The sequence below is a fragment of the Podarcis liolepis genome, assembly GCF_965112155.1.
Source record: "Podarcis liolepis genome assembly, chromosome: 16".
Taxonomy (NCBI): Eukaryota; Metazoa; Chordata; class Lepidosauria; order Squamata; family Lacertidae; genus Podarcis; species Podarcis liolepis.
Genome location: NC_139567.1, coordinates 22,316,779 through 22,338,202, shown reverse-complemented (window position 1 = coordinate 22,338,202; position 21,424 = coordinate 22,316,779). Strand labels below are relative to the sequence as shown.

General features: G+C 44.6%; 1 protein-coding gene across 4 annotated transcripts in view; it reads right to left on the bottom strand.

The window, feature by feature from the left end:
* GRIK4 (glutamate ionotropic receptor kainate type subunit 4) overlaps positions 1-21,424 on the bottom strand; it is a 462,633-nt gene that overhangs the window by 282,233 nt on the left and 158,976 nt on the right. For all 4 annotated transcript variants that reach the window (XM_083480954.1, XM_083480952.1, XM_083480955.1 and 1 more), the window contains exon 2: positions 10,484-10,615. In XM_083480954.1, the coding sequence (XP_083337080.1) occupies positions 10,484-10,565 (82 nt within the window). In that variant the 5' untranslated portion in view covers positions 10,566-10,615. The remainder of the gene's footprint in view (positions 1-10,483; positions 10,616-21,424) is intronic.

The following is a 21,424-nucleotide window of genomic DNA, read 5'->3' as shown; positions in this document are numbered from 1 at the left end:
CTAAAGCAGCTTTTTCAGAACAGTTCCTGCTGCAAATCCCTCTGCCAGTCCACCTTATCTTCCAACCTGTCTAGGAGGTGTCACGGCACAGAGTTTCTGCAGGAGGTGACGCTGTCGCCCATTTGTGGGTGGCTGCCCTCCGCTTCCATTGCAGCAGGCAATTTCTTAAACCTCCACAAAAGACAGGATTATCCCTATCGCCGCCTGCATGATTACAATAGTTATTAACCGTTGTAAAAATTATCCCAACACCTTTTAGAAAATCCGGTTTCATCAGCTGAATCAATGACCTTTCGGGGCAGCAAATCTCACAGCGTGACAATAGCAAGAGACAGTGTCGCTGTAATGAAAGCCAAACACAGAGGCAAAAGGCTTAATGGAGAAATCTGCCTTTCTGAAGGCCCATAGTCAACAGTCAATTGGCACAGCAGCTCTGTGCTGACAAGAACTTTGCGTTAACTCAGACAGTCATCCAGTTAAAAAGTTGATCAAATTAGTTTTAAATCAATCCATCACTTACACTGGCATATTAATACATTGAAGAAAGGAACGTGCTTGCAGCTCTCTCATTGCATAAAGATTAGGAAGGGTTTGGATTGTGAAAGGTGAATCAGTGGGGAGGTGATGCCTCTGAGGATCCTGGTGGCTTGCTCTTTAAAAAGAGCAGGTACATAGCCTGGGGGACTTCTATTTCCATCACTGTCACTTGAGGCTCAGGTGGCCTCTGTGGCAAAAAGTACTTTCTATCAGCTTTGGCTGGTGGCCCAGCTATGCTCCCTGTCTGGACAGGGACTGCCTAACACCTGCTATCTATGCTTTGGCAACCTCTAGTTTAGCTCATACATGGGGCTGCCTTTGAAGGTGATTGAGAAACTGCAGTTGGTGCAGAATTCAGCAGCCAGGTGGCTCATCCCAGCAAGACGGTCTGAGAACATAACACCAATTCTGACCCAACTACACAGACTACCAATTAGTTTCTGGGCCCAATTCAAAGGGCTGGTTTTGACCTAGAAAGCCTTATGCAGCTCAGGACCCCAGTGTCAGGAGCTTGTCCTACTCTCGAGTAGGACCCTCACAGAGAAACATGCCTGACAGGCATGTTCCCTCCCTTCTGGTCAATCGTTTGGGAGCTTCAAAAGCTTTCTTCTGCCCGAACATCACAGCGACCGATGCCAACAGACATCGGCACACTTAGGGATCTGCATAGTTTGCGCGGCTTGCGTAACAGACCTCAGCAACTCAGCATTTTGTCTAGTCTACTTTATTTACATATAAACACACACGGAGCACTGCAACATGGCTCCCTCTCTCTCTAGCATCAGACAGCAAAGAGAAAGAACAAAGGACAATAGTCCCACTTCACGGAACACAGTAACACAAACATCCTGTCTCCGTCACTTCCCACTCTGTGAAGTCAAAACATATACCATCATGTAATAGACAACAATCCCATGACTGCAATCATGGAGCAGGAATTCTAACATCCAGGACCTCAAGGACCACCTCTCCCCATATGAACTGACCCAGACCTTGTGACCATCTTCTGTGGCCTCTGCATGCCCCCTCCTTGGGAGGTTCAGAGGGTGCCAACATGAGAACGGGCCTTTTCAGTGGTGTCTCCCCACTTGTGGAATGCTCTCCCTAGGGAGGCTCACCGGGCACCATTATTACATGACATTAGGCACCAGGCAAGGAACCTTTCATTTTGTTCAGGCTCTTGATTCTCTGTGGCCTCCTTGCGTGGGTGGGATTTTTTAATCCTGCCTTTTAAAAAGAGGGTTTTCTTTTAGGTTGTTCTTTGTTTTTCTGAAATGCTGGTTTCAGAGTATGTGTTTGCTTGCTTATATATTGCAAATCACTTTAAGTTACAGTGGTACCTTGGGTTAAGTACTTAATTCGTTCCGGGGGTCTGTTCTTAACCTGAAACTGTTCTTAACCTGAAGCACCACTTTAGCTAATGGGGCCTCCCGCTGCCACTGCCTCACAATGTCTGTTCCCATGCTGAAGCAAAGTTCTTAACCCGAGGTACTATTTCTGGGTTAGTGGAGCCTGTAACCTGAAGTGTCTGTAACCTGAAGCATATGTAACCTGAAGCGTATGTAACCCGAGGTACCACTGTACTTTGGTAAAAAGGCAACCAATAAATTTAAGAAATAATGATGGTTATGATTCAGGGGGCTGGACACAGAACAAATCAAAGGCACTGCACTGGGCCAGACACTCTGCCCACCTAGACCAACAGTGTCTACTCTGACTGGCAGCAGATCTCCAGGGTCTCAGGCAGAGAGAAAGCCCATCAATTACTACTTAAATCTTTTCAATGTATAATTGGTTAAAAGAAGCTGGGTTGAACCTGGGACCTTTGGGTTGCAAAGCCAGTGCCTCATCACTGAGCTACAGTCCCACTCCCTCCTTTAACCATCCCATAATTCCACAAATGAAAGATATATTTGGATGCTCTTTGAACAGGACTAAAATCAGCACCTCTGCTCCATCATTTGCCATTCTCATCTCAGATAGTTGCTCCCTGGCATACAGAGTAACTTTGCGGATTGATCTGGTATACAGATCAAGATGAGGAAAAGTAGCAAGAGGGCATTTCGGGATGATGGGAAGCTTGAAGAAGGGCTGACATATATTTGTGGGTGCTGTTGCCGAGTTTATTCAGGTGTCACATAGAACATAAGATAAAAGATAACTCCCTTGGCATTGCCTCAAAAGAAAATTAAGAGGGGCAAGGAGCTTACAAATGAATGTCACGTTTGTGCCTCACACCTTTCTTTCACACTCCGGTAACATAAATAAAAACAATGAATTTATTCCAGCATGATGGGTTTGACTTGGGTTTGTACGGGGGGAAATGGAAACATTTATAATGTCACAACCGGGCAAATTTGCCAAGACATGCATCAGCAAGGATTTTTATTTACATGAGGAAATGCCTCCCCTCAGCTGTCTCTTCTCATCAATTTGCTCCTTTCAGAATTCAAGCTGACTGCAGTAATATACTGAGGCTGGAGCAGAGCAGTAGCGCAAGTGAAGGCTGGTGTTGCGCAGGGATGGGAGCTGAGAGCTCAGTTCAGGTGTTTAGGAATGCTAGAGAGCAGAGAGGGGAACCAGATGCTGTCAGACTCCAACTCCCATCAGCCCCTGCCAGCACGGACAATGGTCATCAATGATGGGAATTGAAGTCCAGCATCTGGACAGTAGCAGCCAGCCGTCTTCTCAATGGAGTGCATTATTCCTGGTCATCAGGAGGGGAAGAGACTAGTTTAATGGGAAATTCAGCCACAGGAGATTTCCTGTTGCACTCAGGAAACTGCTTGCGGGTTTTCCACAGTCATCTGCTTGGCCACTGTGGGAACAGGGGGCTGGACTAGGCAGGGCAGGGCTACTGGCTTGATCCAGTAGGTTTTTCTTATGTTCTTATAATGTGATATGAACAGCCCCTTAAAGCCACAACACTGTCCTTGTGTATCCTTTTCTTCCTCAGCATGTTGCCTGCGGGGAGGCGGGTAAGCCAGGGATGGGTGCTCACAGTTGTAAATAGCGAGAGTTTTGCAGACTTCTTTCCCCCTTTGTCAACACCCCCCACAACTTCCGCTCATTATATGCTAGGCTCCCTGAGAAAGAGACTGCCCTTTGCAAAGCATGTGTGGGTGAGTTCTCCAAAGCAATTAAGCAATTTATGAACACAAAATCCCACAGAGTTTCAAGGGGATGCTGCGTCGCATAAGTGATTGCCGAAGAACAGTTTACGTGCTGGCAAGAATTAAGCCTGTCTCCATAGTTTTGCTAACTGACAGGCGGAGCAGGCGCCAGGCCGGGTGGGTGGATGGAGGGAGGGAGGGAGGGAGACACAGGCCGCATTCACACCATACATTTAGAGCACTATGGTACCACTTTAAACAGGCATGGCTTCCCCCAAAGAATGATGTGAGCTGCAGTTTGTTAAGGCTGCTGGCAGTTATTAGGTAAAGGGACCCCTGACCATCAGGTCCAGTCGTGGCCGACTCTGGGGTTGCGGCGCTCATCTCGCTTTATTGGCCGAGGGAGCCAGCATACAATTTCTGGGTCATGTGGCCAGCATGACTAAGCCGCTTCTGGCGAACCAGAGCAGTGCATGGAAACGCTGTTTACCTTCCCGCCGGAGCGGTACCTATTTATCTACTTGCACTTTGATGTGCTTTCGAACTGCTAGGTTGGCAGGAGCAGGGACTGAGCAATGGGAGCTCACCCCGTTGCAGGGATTCGAACCGCCGACCTTCTGATCGGCAAGTCCTAGGCTCTGTGGTTTAACCCACAGTGCCACCCGCGTCCCAGCAGTTATTAGGACACCCCTATTTTCCTCCCAGAGCTACAGTCCTCAGAGTTCCCTACAGAGGAAGGTGAATTGTTAAACCACACTCTGCCCTTCCCCCAGCTGGGACCAAAGTCAGAGCCCTCCTGAGGGCCTTCATCATGACCTCACAGCCCACTGGGCTCCTCCCTAGATTCAAAGTCCTCCAGCTTCCTGAGCTCCCACACTCCTCCTCCCCATTCGACCAATCCTACCAAGACATCTCCACGGGGCTCAAGACACCAGGGTTCCAGGCAGAGTTAGGTCTTTCCCATCACCTACAACTTGAGATGTCAGTGAGTATTTGAAGCTGGGACCTTCTCTTCACAAGGCATTTGCTCAGACGTAGTCGGAGGCAGCAAAGCTTCTGAATACCAATTGTTGTAAACCAAAGAAGAAGAAAATGCTCTTCTGCTCAGGTTCTGTTTGCAGGCTCCCACGAGCATCTGGTTGGCCACTGTGAGAACTGGATACTGGACTAGATGGGCCATTGGCCTCATCCAGCAGGCTCTCCTTATTTGCTCCATCATATTCCTCAGGGCTGTAAGCCAAGTAACTTCTAAGTTCTAGAGTAGACCCAGTGAAATTAATGAACCTAAGGGAGTCATGCGCATTAACTTCAGTGGGCCTACTCTGCGTAGGACTAGTATTCTCTGCAAAGCATGTTCTTCTGCAGATCCACACCTCTCAGGACTGTATGGTACATCCGAGCATTTTCATACTCAGACATAGGAATGCTACAAAGGGCAGCGGCTTTCTGCTCCCAAAGTAGGCAACTGTGATAAGAATATTCCCATGAGATTAGCAGTGGGGAAAGCAGCAACCTATCTATGCAGGGCAGGCAAATTATTAAGCTGTTGAATACATCTGCATGGGGGACATGTGTCACTTAGCCAACTTGCCCATGTAACAATAACTATTCAGTAATTCACTGAATCATAGAATGGTAGAATTGGAAGGGATCCCAGAGGTCATCTAGTCCAACCCCTGCAGTGCAGGAATCTTTTGCCCAGCGTGAGGCTCAAACCCATGACCCTGAGATCTCCTGTTCTACTGACCAAGCCATCCCTGCTTGCTTGGTCTATTCTAAACAGGGAATCCAACTGCAAAGGGAACGGTGCTTAGTCGAGCCTATTCCACCTGCGATTTGTAACACCAATCCAGAAATTGCAAAAAGAAGTTGGTGACAGGGGGGGGGGGAACGACACCACACACACACACTTTTGCTTTTTGTATGTGAGGAGGCAGTATCCTGCATATGAGGCGTAAATATTCAGGATGACAGAAATACCCACAGAAATAAACAAAACCGTCTTGCACATCATTAAAGCAGATGGCTTGCTCACTTGCCATAAATTCCACAAGAACATTTATCCACAGGTGGTGGCTGGATCTGGTAGAGAAAGGAGGACATGGGACATGGGAGAGGCCTTGAGGTGGACCAACAGGGAGAGCAATAGCTGGCCTTGCTGTCTGAGTAGCATTTCTAAGACAAAGAGGTAGTTCCCAGAGGGGTGTTCCATTTTGACGCACAAATATCCACAAAGGCATGAAATTGGGCCACAGCAGGGGCTCGCAGCCTCGAAAGCCTCAGCCCACCTTTATATCATCTGCAGGGACCATTTTTGAGCCTTTAACTGTTCCTAGAGAGCTCTGCAGCCTTCTCTGTACAGTCAGCTAATCACACCCTAATGTGTCTTATTGACCTACTTCTCCCTCAGTTCTGTCTGTTCGCCACTCTTCTCCATTTCCCCCTCCGGCTAGCAGTAATTAGCTCTCCTCCCTCTGGAGCAAGCAGACCCTTGATCCTGCCATACCCAAAATAGGTGTGATCAGTAGCCAAGAGGTGCTCTAATTACTGCTAGCCAGAGGAGAAGAGCTTGTTTGCATGGCCTCCAGGGATGGCTGTTTTCCTAAATGGTAGTCATGTTTCTAAATGGAAAGGTTTTCAGGGAAGGGGAGAGGGAGAGAGACAGTCTCATTTTCGTGCCAGAGACATCCCCTCCCCCCCAAAAAAGCCCCCCATGGCCTCAGCATTCTCTAAAGACAAAATAGGTTTTAGTATTGAAACAGCCAAAAGTTCAACAAATCAAGTCTATCTCTAAGCATAAGAAAAAGGCTGCTGCGTAAAGACATGGGAAATGAACTGGCAAAACACATGGTGTGGCTTTAAATTAAAGTAATGTTATTAAATACAACTTGCAAACATGTGGTCTGTATAAGAGGAAGTCTACACTACAAACCTAGGTAAAGGTAAGGGACCCCTGACCATTAGGTCCAGTCGCGGACAACTCAGTGGTTGCGGCGCTCATCTCGCTTTATTGGCCGAGGGAGCCGGTGTACAGCTTCAGGGCCATGTGGCCACCATGACTAAGCCGCTTCTGGCGAACCAGAGCAGCGCACGGAAACGCCATTTACCTTCCCGCCGGAGGGTACCTATTTATCTACTTGCACTGTGATGTGCTTTCGAACTGCTAGGTTGGCAGGAGCAGGGACCGAACAACAGGAGCTCACCCCATCGTGGGGATTCAAACTGCCGACCTTCTGATTGGCAAGCCCTAGGCTCTGTGGTTTAGACCACAGTGGTTTTATTTGTCTTTTTAAAATAATATTTATCAGTTTCCATTTCAACACAAAAACAGCAACGTATTCTTATCATTACATATCATTACATATATTCTGACCCTTTTGGGTCGACTACTTCTCCCCCTTCCCCCTAGTTAACTTTCAAATTTCCTTACCTATCTTAGCATTTCCCATTCCTCTTATTTACATTATTTTACCAGTAATTAATTCAAAATACTATATAATAGTAAACAAGTAACTATCTCTATTTGCAAAGAACTTTAAATCAGTCCTGTTAGTGTTATCAAATTTTTATAATGCTCTTTCAAATATGATATAAATTTACTCCAGTCTCTTTTGAACAGTTGGTCTTGCTGGTTTCGGATCTTCCCGGACAGTCTTGCCAGTTCTGCATATTCCATCATCTTGGTCTGCCATTCTCCTAGTATTGGTATTTCTTGTTGTTTCAATTTCCACCACAAAAGTGGTTTATTTGTCAATACATTTTGTGAGAATGTTAAGAATCCCTTTATACACCCCCAGCTGTTTCACAACCAAGCTACAGTTCTCAGGTTTTATCTTAGTTTTTTGTCTGGGAAACATGGTAATTACACTGGTTTGAAACTGGTTTATAGTAGTGCATTTTCACACGAAACACACTTTCATTTGTCAAAAAAGATGGACTCTGACTATAGTAATGCAAATGAGGCCACTTTTGAAACAACACAAGGAATGCTGGTGTGAAGGCTCAGAGGGGTGGTGGAAAGAGGCAAGCCTCAAAGTGCTACTGGAAAATACTGGAACTTTAATAAAATAGTAAACTACCCAATACATTCCAGAAGAAGCCTAGGAACCTTACTTGGGCTAATTCAACAAATATAATTCTTATGTCCCTGAAGAAATTTTCCAGCAAAATGGCCAAGACAATTGACTATTTATTAAAGCTCTCTACATTTTCCAGTTCCATTTTGAGGCTTGCCTCTGTTGAATGGTTTCTTTAAATGTAAAGGTTCATCATTGTTCCACTCCATGTGTATGTCTTTAAGGGGCCAGAGCAAGGGCCAGAGCAAGATAACGAGACCCAGCTTTACAGCTGTGAAACATAGCAGGTGCTGCTGAGTTGTATTTGATTAAGGTGTGTCAGCATCTGGGTGTAGTATATAAGGAGCAGCACCTAGCTCTCCCATTACCCTGGGGATGGGTTGGTGGTTGGGTCTGGTTTGTTGATGTATTTAGTGTATATGGAGTTTTTGTTTTTCTTATTAAAACCTTCTTTAAGTACTTTTTGAGTCCCTTTTTAATGCATGGTCTCCCCAGCAAGCTCTCTGCAGCGCTACCATACTGCAAAAAGCCAACAGCCTCTTCGTCCTTTTGTATTGGTGTTGCCTTTTCTTCTTCTTCTTCCATGAAAACGTAAGACAGGAAACATCTAAAAATGCTATCTCATTGGATTTGATCTTGCAGTGGGTTCAGAATTCTGCTAGTCCTTATTAATAGGTACTATAAAAAAATAGATGTTGCCTGCCTACATCAGGAGAGGGAAGATTAGCTTCTTATCAGCTGCAAAGAGTTAATATAACAACTTGTAGCATCCAGCAACAATTGATGGGGAGATTGTTTCTTTTCCTGCCCACGAAGTGAGGTGCCAATACAATGAAAGAGAGCTGCTGTCCTTCTTTTCTAATCCACCCAAGAAGAGAATAAATGTCATAAAAGTGGACAATCTCCTTTCCCTGACCTCTCTGAATAAAAAGCACAAGTCTTCATCCCCTCCTACACAAAGTACCAAGACATCATTAGCAGTTTGGTGGCACCACCAACCAGCATCAAAGGCAGTTTTAAAGAACAGAGAAGAAATATACATACATTTTTACCTGCAACATTAAGAATGAAGCACGCCACCTCAAAGTTACCAGAATTAACTGTGCCTTTCCTCAGAACCCAAATGACCTCGACTGCAAATTTAGATACAAAAGGCTCCCCATAAGATGGTATCATCTTGAGGGGAACAAAGTCGTGATGCCCTCTTGCTTTTGACGTACGCTTTGGAGACAAGAAGTTCCTGGAGTAAGCAAGGGAACCTTACAGCTTCTCTACATAGGAAGTCAAGAGCACATTTCACTAGAAACTTACATCAGATGCAAAGTGGCATAGTTTGCACATAAATAATCCCCAAAACTGCAATTTATTGAGGCCACTGAAAATTCTGCTAAGAGATCCTTAGAACCTTGCAGAGCAAAAAAGCCAGTCCAATGCACTTCGATGCTACAGAGACCTGATAAAGGGTTCTCTGGTGAGAAGGCGTGGGATCAGTCCAAGCCATTCATGGTCAGATAGGAAGCATATATCAGTATTGGGTCTGCCAGGGAAGCCAAGGGCAGAGCAGTGGTAGAGAGGCAGAAAGAAGGAAGGCATCATCTTTAAGTGTCCCCTGAGCCTCATTTCCCTGATGCCTCTGCTGGAATCTCAAATTCCCATATCCCATCCTTAGTGCTTATTATACAATCAAAAGTCTATGGGAAAGTGCTCGTAATGGCATATATATATGCCATTTTTCCATTCATTTTCGTTGTAACATATTGCATTCACTTAATTTAAATATTATTGGGATTGCATTAACTCATTAGTTCATTCATCATCCCACTGAATTCAATAGAAGGCCCAACTTGTCTTCCACTGCCTGTAACGTCTTTGTTTTTGATCCAAGTGGCAAGAAATTTGTAGACATTCTACACCCTTCCCCCTTCCCTTGGGAAATGATCTGCCACAGGTATGACAAAGGGTCCATATCTATACGTAACTGAAAAGGGCGTTCAGCCACCCTCTGTCATCTAAAGTAAACACAGCTTTCCACTCTTATCAATTTCACTGCTCTGTTTCTCTGCTCTGTTTCTCTTCCTCTCTCTTTCCACATATCTTGTAAACCGTAATGTACACCATGTCCTAGCTTGTTTCTGCAGTGCAAAACAATTCCTCCAATGCAAAACAGTTAAAAACAAATGAACATAGGAGCAAATAAATGCATCTTCATTCTTTCCTTGACATTCATTCACATTCACATTTGCTGATTCCGCCAGCAAAGAACAAATGAATGGGCTCATTCATTCATTTTCTAGATTAATTTCTAAAATAAGTGCGCACTAAGTCAAACTGATTTCTCCTTACACCAGACTTATGCCTCATTTATTTCATCTAGATTATATAAGCCTTCCAGAGTAGGTTGTGCATCCTTTGGGGGCCTTCGATTACTGATGCAATGGTCCAGGGAGGGGGAAAAACATGTTTCATCCTCCTAAATGAACACCCTCTCTTATAATAAAGCTGGCAGGCCAGGATCTGCCCTGATGAAGGACTCTGCCATAGCTGGGACCTTGCATATGAATTGCCAATGACCATGATAACACTGCAGTGTGGATTCTTTCAAATTTAGAGGGGTATCCAGGGGAGAGATAATACTGGGGTTGGATCAAGTTTTGCAGGTCACCCATTGGCCTTTCCTGTTATTGTGAACTGGGTCCTTGGTTTCTCCCGGGAATGGAGTGCACTAGCCATGGTAGCTGCATAATTTTCTTTACTCACCAATCCTCAGAGAGTGGGGACTGGCAGCAATCTCCATTAGCCACACCAAAAGGAGCACCAGAGGCGCCAAGATCCCGGGCATCTTCTATAAATCCTCATGGAGCCCTGCGGTGGTCTGGGCATGACATAACTCTGCAAAAGAGAGAGAAAGAGGAAAAGGTTGCTATGAAAACTCCTCCTGTCAATCACAAGAATGTCCTCTATGCTGCAGTTCTACGCTAAGGTTGCCATACGTCTGGAATTTCCTGGACATAGTCTGTATTCAGCCCTCGCAAACCTCTGGCTGAAAATCAAATGGCAGCCCATGTTGGTGGTGTAGATTTTGGCTGGAAAACTTCCCGAGAAGCTTGACAACTTTTGTGTCCCGATTTTCACTTTTTGAAATATGACAAGCCTATTCTACCCTGAATGCAGCTGATCCCACAGGCCAATAGGGACATATGAAGCCTTATAAAACCCTCAAATCCAAAGCAATACCTCAGTCTGAGCAATTTATATCTCACTGAGAAACCAAGCTGTCTGCCTTGTCTCCAATGGAAATGGATCACCAGTATGCCTTCTAAGATGTCAACCACCTATGGACCTGTGGATTGTTCCTTTTCTGTCACAATCCCCCCTCAAACAAATATATACACAAACACAAACTGCTGCACCTAGCCATAAAGTGTATCTGAAGCCTGACACAATTAGAAATGAGGCATACTCTCATGATTTGCTAAAACAATTTTTTTTCACCCAAATATTTTCAGAGTAGTGATGTTTTGGCAAGCGCAAAGTATGGGATTCTGTTTTGTGCCATTTTTACATTGTTTTATTATGTACTGCATGCTTTTTATTCTCTTGTACAGCGCTCTGCAATTTTTATATATCCTAGACATATTAAGAGACTCTTGAGAGTCCCATGGACTGCAAGAAGATCAAACCTATCCATTCTTAAAGAAATCCGCCCTGAGTGCTCACTGGAAGGACAGATCCTGAAGCTGAGACTCCAATACTTTCGCCACCTCATGAGAAGAGAAGACTCCCTGGAAAAGACCCTGATGTTGGGAAAGATTGAGGGCACAAGGAGAAGGGGACGACAGAGGACGAGATGGTTAGTGTTCTCGAAGCCAGCAGCATGAATTTGACAAAACTCTGGGAGGCAGTGGAAGACAGGAGTGCCTGTCGTGCTCTGGTCCATGGGATCACGAAGAGTCGGACACGACTAAACGACTAAACAACAACAACAAAGAATGACCTTGTAAAGTAAGGGATGGAGATCCTCATGGACATCCAGATGTTGTTGGACTCTAACTCCCAACATCCCTCTGGGTGGGGCAACATCTGGAGGGCCACAGGCTTTCCAACCTCTGCTTTAAACCTTCCTACCAAATCTGAAATGGCGCCCTTGAATTCGAGCCATTGTTCAAGCTACAGGAATTTGCAAGGGATTGTAAACCGCCTTGTGATCTTCGGATGAAGTGTGGCATAAAAATTTAAATAAATAATATTCATCAGATATTAAGCCAGCACCAGAGGAGACAGCTTTTGACCAAAGCATAGGCCACTCCAGTCCAAGATTGATGGCCAGGTGGAGGGAGGTGCTAATTATATCTCACATTGTGCTGGCAATTGTTGGGCTGGGCTGGAGCACAGGGTGGCACTTATGTAATTATTAAGAGCTATTTTCTTCCATTTCAGAGATGCAGCTGCAAAACTGAATAAAAGATCACAGAAAGAACTGTGGGAGGGAGAATTTGAAGGAGGGTGGTTCAGAGGAAGAGCTATGAAAAATAAAACTTGTCATATCCAGCAAATGGCAGCACAGTAAGGATGAATTATTTTGCCCATATTGACCCTCTGGGGCATCATATAGAATTTATCGGTCCTTCTCCACTCTTTTAAGTCGTATACACAAATTAAGAGTAATTCACACGTTCTGCATATGCAAGAGTGTGGCAAAACAAAATAGACATCAAGCTCATGTTATTTTATTCGCATTTCTATCGCCTGGGTTTCTTTTTTAGAAAAAAATGGGGGGAGTGGAGATAGCTGTATATTTTGAGTTTTTAAAAGCTCTAAGTTACTAAGGTTGTACAAACCTCCCCGTGTGTATTTTTAAAGGGTTTTATTCTTGCAAAATTTACTGGCTTCTTTTGAGATCCTGCTGATGTTTTGACTGAATGACACATCTACAAATTCATCACAAAATCCAATGAAAGCTAGGGGGTATCCAACCCCCCTCAACCCAAGATCTTTTAAAGTTGCAGTGCTTAAACTGTTGTCCAAAACACAACTACGCCTCCAAATTCACTCTTCTCTGAATTTTGCAATGTAGTTCTCCAACTGAAAAATGCATATATAAAAAAAGCACATATTGGGGGTGAACGTGCCCAGAAATGCTTATATGCATGAAAATAATGAACAACATGCATTCTGCTGTGGGAGAACGCTTGCAAAAATGTGTATACGAGGCAAAACCGCTTACAGACCTGTGTATATTAGATGTAGGAATGGGGATAACTGAACTGAATGTTGGAAAAAAGAGAAATGGAAAGAAACTAGAATAGACAGATCTGTTCTTTAGTGTGATGCTGAACTGGCAAACACTTAGAAATATGGGAATGGGAAGGAGCATAGTAGTCCGAGTTCAGAGGGAAAGGAAATGCAAAGGGAACAGGCAGTGGCAATTACCTGAAAAAACCCCGTTATAGTGGCCAATTTACAAGGCAGCATTAGTGAGGCCATGTTGCTGTAGTAATATAACCAAGCAGAAAATCAGAACCTTGCTGAGAATTTAGCTTTAATAAGGTAAGTATGGAGACATGCTGCAAGTTCTGCCAGAAGACATGATAGGCAGGTTCTGTTCTATCATTAGTTGGTAGAAGATGGGATCTTTGACAATGTCAACTCTTCTCACCCTTCCTGTGGAAAAGGAGGATTTCAAATGCAGCAAATTAGGGTGCCGATTGCCACACAATCTGACTTCTCAGGGTGAAAGTGTCAGCAATAGGATGCTGACACACAGCACAGCTTCTGTGAGGGAAGAGAAAGGTCCACACGGCTGGGGTAAACATCACAGGAATGCAAGGAAGAAAAGTGGTTGTGGGCTGGTAGTAGTCTGAAGAAGTAAAGAAACAGGGAAAAAGAGCCCAGGAGTGAACTGTGAGGTGGGTAGTACAGGGCTGTATAGCTTCAGGGAAGGGAATAAAGGAGAAGTAAGAATTGAGCCCTGAAATCAGCCCTGAGTGCTCACTGGAAGGACAGATCCTGAAGCTGAGGCTCCAATACTTTGGCCATCTCATGAGAAGAGAAGACTCCCTGGAAAAGACCCTGATGTTGGGAAAGATGGAGGGCACAAGGAGAAGGGGACAACAGAGGACGAGATGGTTGGACAGTGTTCTCGAAGCTACCAGCATGAATTTGACCAAATTGTGGGAGGCAGTGGAAGACAGGAGTGCCTGGTGTGCTCTGGTCCATGGGGTCATGAAGAGTCAGACACGACTAAACGACTAAACAACAACAAAAGAATCGAGGGGAAAGTATAAGTGGAGATGTTGGGATAGCTCTCAGAGAAGGCCTAAGGTAGGATGTACTGTGTGCCTTTAGCCATGAGGCTAAAGAGGCTGTCATACCGGAGTTGGAGCTTGAATTTCATATAATGATTTGCACTAACCAAACGACTGTTTGATCGCAGGCCTCCAGCGACAAAGAGATCCCGTAAATAAATACACCCTTTGGGCACGTTTCACAATGAGCTTGATAAATGGGAGAAGTGCATGCTGGTCAGAAAACCAGGAGCAGGAGACTGAATTAAGGATGTAAAGGTACAAAATGGATGGTTTGGAAGAGGCGGACAGAAGAGAGAACAGCCACCAGAAGTTGCCTGACAGCCAGAAAATCCCCTCAGATGCCGACTTTAGCTGTGAGAGCCCAAGAACAGCTGTGCTGTCCTGGGGCAGCAGTGATGATAAATGAGGCAGAAGGAGGAGAGAGAAATCCAAGAGGACCCTGGAAAGTGTCGGTAATTGCAGCTGAGCAGCCAGTCAGTGTACAGCCGAAGAAATACAGAAGAAGGAAAGATTTCCATTTGAGCAGTTGATTAGTGTCTTATCTACTCAGGGCTGAACCTGTACCTGCCAAATCACCTTTGGCTTAATGGCAGTCATTTAGCTCCACCAGCCAAAATAGAAAAATATGCAAAGGCTTACTTTTTTTTCGAGAGCCAGTGTGGTGTAGTGGTTAAGAGCGGTAGACTCCTAATCTGGGGAACCGGGTTCGCGTCTCCGCTCCTCCACATGCAGCTGCTGGGTGACCTTGGGCTAGTCACACTTCTCTGAAGTCTCTCAGCCCCACTCACCTCACAGAGTGTTTGTTGTGGGGGAGGAAGGGAAAGGAGAATGTTAGCCGCTTTGAGACTCCTTAAAGGGAGTGAAAGGCGGGATATCAAATCCAAACTCTTCTTCTTCTTCTTCTTAAGTGTGTGCACCTTACACATGCATGGAAGTTGTGTTCTCAGATCAGGAAGTCATTTTCTCAGACCCAGGAAGTCTGACTTATCATTATCATTGCCCAATCTTCTCTCTCTCTCAGACGCACACACACACAGTCTCTCACACTCACAACATCAAACACTACTGAAGCCCACCACCACAGACTTAAAAGATAAGAGGGTGTTTGTTGTTTGACTAAGAATACAAATGAAAAATGTCATAGCCCTACAATAAGCCCAATGGTTCAAAACATACCAGAGTATCTGCAGTCTGAGAAATATCAGGGTGTGCACTGCAGGAGGCCTTAGTGTTTATGCACAACCTTGTGAAGTAGGTTAGTCGCAGAAAGAATGACTTGTTTGGGATATCTAGAGGAATAAGATGTGATTAGACACTCTAACCACTACTGCCCAGGTTGAAATAGAGATTTGGAAGAAACATTTATGCCTCTTAGCTGCCCAGTTAGTGAAAGTAATTCTTTGATGGTCACTCAACAATTCAATTATCCTTCCCACTCTTGCAAGGCAAGATATGCACTGCCTTTCAGTACACAAGGGACTGTACAGCTGCATTGTGCTCCAGCAGCAACTAAGTCCATATATGAACTATTGTAACAATGCATCTGATTCCCTAGATGAGAATCATGCAGATACATCTACCCCAAGAGATTCATGAAATCCTCTCTCTTACCGGAGTTGTGAGCTGTTCTGAAGCTCTGCATTTTTTTATTTTACCAAATCTTGTGAGATTTCTTTGGCAGACATGAAATCAAAGCATAAGAATTTATTCTCACTTTCCTGCTCTAAACATCCAGGCCTGAGGATTTATTGCAAAGTTGTAAAGCTCCTTACAGGAGTTGGTTCAATAAAAGAGACACAATTTCATCTGTTCGATGCGGCCAATCCCCAATGTTAGCTGAATTTCCTCTCCCACCCCCATGCCCCACCATTACAGTATAATTAAGGGGTGGGTAAATTGTTAAGCACAGAGAGTGAAATGTGTGTTGGGAGGGGCTACTCTGCTAATTTGCATGTTTTAATTACATGTAATTAACTTAATATGCATATAATTTTCAGGACTGTGGTGGGTGCCAAGCCACAGCTGGTTATCGCTTTATGCTTACTCTTAAACTGTGAAACCCAGTGATAAAAAAAACCCTTTTTATTCTTTGTAGAGGAAAGCAAGGCTTTCAAAAATAATGAGCCTTCAAAAATGTAATCGTTGTGGATTTTGACTTATCTACTTATCTCTACCAAACTGTTGCTTCATCATCTAAGTTGGATGGTGCCTGGGAAAAGGGCTTTCTTGGTTGAGGGTGATACGTACTTGTGGAATTCACTCTCTAGGGAGGCTTTCTAAATTGTTGTGTTTTGTTCCAGGCAAAGACCTTTTTCTTTATTACTCTGTCAGGTTTTTAAAGATTAAAACTGTTTTAACTCCTCATAACTACGGGGACAGACTGTGCCTGTTTGGAAGCCCAAAACCTTTCACCCCAAGCGTACAGCAACACAAGGAAGCTTCTGAATCAGGTATTCCATTTGCATTTTGGCAGGTGGAAGATTCTGAGATCTGTGAGGAGGAACCCAAAGTTCAGCCTGAAATACCATTTGGACAATAGTCTTTTATTGGTCTCTTACACAGCTGCAGAAAAAGTTCTTGGTGAGGAATGGGAAGATGGGGCTTAATCTATTGCAGGCCCTGCTGACACTCACTCTAGGGTAGGTTTTCGACCTTTTTGAGTCCACAGCTCCCTTAACCAACTACATTCTTTCTGTGGGGCTCAGGAGCCCAGTTTTGTCACCCCTGCCTGCAGAGCTGGCAGCCTCTCACCCTTTTTCAAACACCCTCCCTTGTGGAGGCCTCCTCTCCTCACCCCTCTCCTTAGGAATCCCTGGTCTCTGAGCAGCCCCCACCCCACCCCAAAGAGAGGTGCCGCCCAGAGGCAGCATTCACCTGTAGAGCTTATAGCCAGGGCTGCTGCAATAAACAGCTGTGTAAGCCTTTGGGAGGCAGAGACGCAAGACAGTATCAGAGGAGGGAGGGAAGGAAAGAGGGACAGGGGCCAGTGTGGCCTGTGACACCCCTGACCATCATTCAAGGCACCCCAGGGTGCCACAGCACACTGGTAGAAAAATACCGTTCTAGGGAGATGGTGGAGCAGCAGGGGCTGACGCAAAGCGGCTCAGTTGGGCCTCCCAACTGCTTGTGCAATATCTCATCCTGCACTGTTCTCAGCAGATTCTTAGCTGGACAGCTCCTCAACCACCTTAGTCTCTGATCTACTAAGCAGCTCCTTGGCCTTGCTGGCGAAAGGAGCAAGGGAACCACATGTTGAAGGTGATAAAAACAGAACAATTGTCTTACATGGTGTATGCGCTATACAGTGGTACCTCGGGTTACATACGCTTCAGGTTACATACGCTTCAGGTTACATACGCTTCAGGTTACAGACTCCACTAACCCAGAAATAGAGCTTCAGGTTAAGAACTTTGCTTCAGGATGAGAACAGAAATCGTGCTCTGGCAGCACAGCAGGAGGAGGAGGCCCCATTAGCTAAAGTGGTGCTTCAGGTTAAGAACAGTTTCAGGTTAAGAACGGACCTCCGGAACAAATTAAGTACTTAACCCGAGGTACCACTGTACCTTTAAAGGACATTTGAAGCACATTTGTTCCCTCAAATAATTCTAGGCACTGTAGTTGGTTACTGGCTGCTGGGAATTTTGAGGGCTTGGAAAGAATGCAATCCAAATGTGCTTTAAAGGTGCAAAGCGTACACAGCCTTAGATTCTCTCATATGGCCTCTATATCCTCACCTTCCACTTCTGTGCATCTTCTGCTGTGATGCCTCTTCCCTATGCTTAAAAAAACAAATAAAACCTCTGAAATTCTCCAGTGAGTTTTGTTTTTTTGAAAGACAAGAAAACTACCGCTTTTTGATCAACCTGGCATAGTTTTATGACATAAGCAACATTAACAGAACATGGTTATAGGCCTCCGAGGACACATGACAACTTGTGGAGAGATACCTTTGTTTAAAGCTGAAATGATTTAAAAGTTAAATGTAATTAAACAGACATTTTGTGCTGCTGCTGCTGGGTGTGGGTGGGATTTCTGAATGTTGATTGTTGCTCCTTGTATAAATAAGTGAAAGCAATGAAATATTTGGGGTGGGGGAGTACTGAGGAAGCCACGAAAATGGAAGTGGGGTTGAGAATACTTAGTTAATTGCATTCATATCCTGCATTTTCTCCAGGGAGGTAAAGTTGGTCTGTGAGGTTGTCCCCCCTCCTCATTAAATTGAGTAATTAGCTGGTTCTAATCGCAAAACATTGGGTTCTTAGGTTACTGGATCTAGATTACAGGAGTGTGAACATGCAGACTCCTATGACAGGGCACAGTGGGCTCAGAAACTTTAAGTTCACAGAAAGTTGGTTATTGCCAAGTGCTTGCAAAGCTGAATCAAGTTATGGAACAACATATCATTTGACGGCTTTGAGCAGTTATTTCAGAACTTTCCGCGTTATTGACAAAACAGCAGGATCGAGTCAGAATTTACTGGCACTGGCATGATGGCAAGAGACACACAGAGCTAGCTATTACAGTGCATGCATGCACACACATACACACCAAATCGATTTCTAACACCCTCTCAGGAGAGCAATTTTACAAACCCTGATACCCACTGACAGTCATGCATTAACTCTCTCTAATGCCCTTAGGGGCCTCTGTGCACCTTCTCAGAGACATCCAGTCGCTGAGTTGTATCCAGTGTTCATCGTCCTCGGAGCAGACCTATCAACATTAATAGACAGGGCTAACTTAGGTCTATTAATTTCAATAGGGACCACTCTAAGTTATTTGGAGATAATCCACTGAAAACAGAGGCAAAGCTCCGCTATTCATGGATTTGCTGGTTGCATGAAATACCGGAAAGGGGGGGAGTAAAGGAGGCTTGGCCCCCTTTGCCTTTTGATGTGGTTCCTTTAGCTACTATTTAGAAATCAGGCTACGGGGAGGATCACAATTTAGCTAAAATGAGATTAAGTCTCCAGTCAGGGTGTGTGCATTTAATTAAACATTAAATGGATGTTGCATCCTGCCTTTCCTTAAAAAAAAATCAAAGACAATGAAATTCCGTTTAACACTGAGTGGAAGCTGAGACAAAATCCCATCCAAATAAAAGCTTTTTCCACAAAACAGTAGAAGGAAAAGCTAAAGGCCAATTGAAAATCAGGTGGGGGGAATAGGGGCTCCCCTACCTCTTTCCCCCATAACTCAGACATTGATCTGCTGTTTTGTGGTTTTCACTGTTGCACATTTTAAGTGGGCAAGCTGCTCTCCTGTCCTTATTTATCCTATATCTCTATGATGGACAAGCAGAATATAAAATCAATTTTTATCTGCATGTAAAAATCTCTTCCATACTTCACTTTGAATATTATTGTCATTATTAATCACATGTATTGCAGCTTTAAGGCACTATTTATTTATATATAAAGCTTCTTCTTAACTTCTGTGTACAATATCCAAAGTGGCGTCCCATAAAACGAATTAAAATGACTTAGGGCAGCATTCAGCAGCAGCAGTAAAACTCCCATTTAAAATCTTGCATGACTCACTCATGAAGATGTACTATCTTAAAAGCCTACTTCAGCTAGTTCAGTGTTGTCTACAGTGACTGACAGTGGCTCTCCAGGGTTTCCAATTGGTGGGGAGGTGTGTCTCGTAGCCCTACCAGGAGATTCCCAGGAATTGAATCTGAGACCTTCTGCTTGTAAGACAGATGCTCTACCACTGAGCAAACGACCCTTTCTCCTTGGAGCAGTGGGTATTTTTTTAATTGTCTGGATTCCAACTCCACCCAGTCCTCCTCTTCTAATATCCTTTCTTCACCTCCTGTCTGATTGTTGTCACCATTCTGTGACACCTTTTAAATAATGCCAGCAGCTCCTTGTAGCAGGACCAAGTCCCCCAGAAAAGATGTCATGATTGCCACCATGTGCTAAATGTTTTTGGGGGGTGGGGTGGAATCAGAAGAGCTGATTGTCAGAAGAACAGTCCTGCCAAAGGAATGCAGAGAGACAAGGGCCTCTGTCCCCAGCATGCCCAACAGAAGGAACTGGGAAAGAGGAATCCAATCCCATTGCGTTGTCTGGACTCCCCAGTGTCCACCTCTTTAATATCTTCCTTTGCTAATGTCCCAGCCAGCCTTAATGGCATAACCTACATTTCCATAATGACTTAACAGACCCCTGTTCAGGAGGATCTGAAGACAGCTTCTTCCAAGAAAATTGGTGCATGGGTCTCTTCCCAGTTTAAGAAATGCCTGAGTGGATGCAGTGGGAGAGCAAAGTTATTTGAAAGCTGGTTCCTCCCTTGAGTATGACAGTATTACCCCTTCTTCCTGCCCATCAGTCAAGAGCAGCATAGCCAGGGGAAAGATCCTGCATATACCCCTCCATGTTGGGACATAAAAAAAAAAATCCCAAATGACTTTGGGGTCATCTATTTTGTATTTATTGAATTTATTAAATTTCTATTCTGCCCGTGATCCAAATACATCAAAGAGGGAATGGTGCTATAACAGAGCAGGGGTAGCTACCATAGTGGCCACAACACGTTGTAGAATGATGTGAATACTGTACACGAGGATGCCTCTATCTTTACCATCCTAAAGCATACAAATACTCCTGCCTTTTAATTCTAAATCAGTCAAATTCACAAGGGACATGCCTATTAGACTCCACAGCTATTAGAAACAATAAATTGCATCCAATGTTGTACTAAGTAGCTGCCCCATCAATGTAAGGATTTAGGCTTATGCAAGAAGATTCCTCCTACCCTCTCCTTTTCATGGCCATGCCCTGCACCCTCCCCAACCCCAAAGCAAAATTGGGGGAATGGGGGGGGGAAGAGTGCCATTGCACAAGCATAAATCCTCGCAGTAACAGGATGGCTATTTAGAGCTACATTGGATATAAGCCAGTAGGAACAGGAAGAAGCTGCCTTGGACTGAGTCAGACCCATTGGTCCATCTAGTTCTGTATTGCTTGACTGGCAGTGATTGTCTGGGGTTTAATGCAATAGACATTCCCAGTCCTACCTGGAGAAGCTGGGGACTGAACTTAGAACCTTTTGCATGCAAAGCAGGTGCTCTACTACTGAGCTATGACCCATCCCCAATGGAGTACCTAGATGGAACCACCATGTTCTAGCAGTATAACACTGAATGCCAGAAGTTTGGGACCTTCATGCCCAGGGGCCATCTGGCTGACCACTGTTGGAGACCAAATGCAGTAACAGACGGACCTTTGGATTGATCCAGCAAGTCAGAACTGAACATTTCATAGAAAGGATTTCCAGCTCAGGGCATATGATTGCTATGCAGCCTTGACCCCTAATGCCAAGAAACTAGTAACTGCTTTACCTGGCTCAATCACAAAGAAGTGCAACATGGGCAGAAGAAACT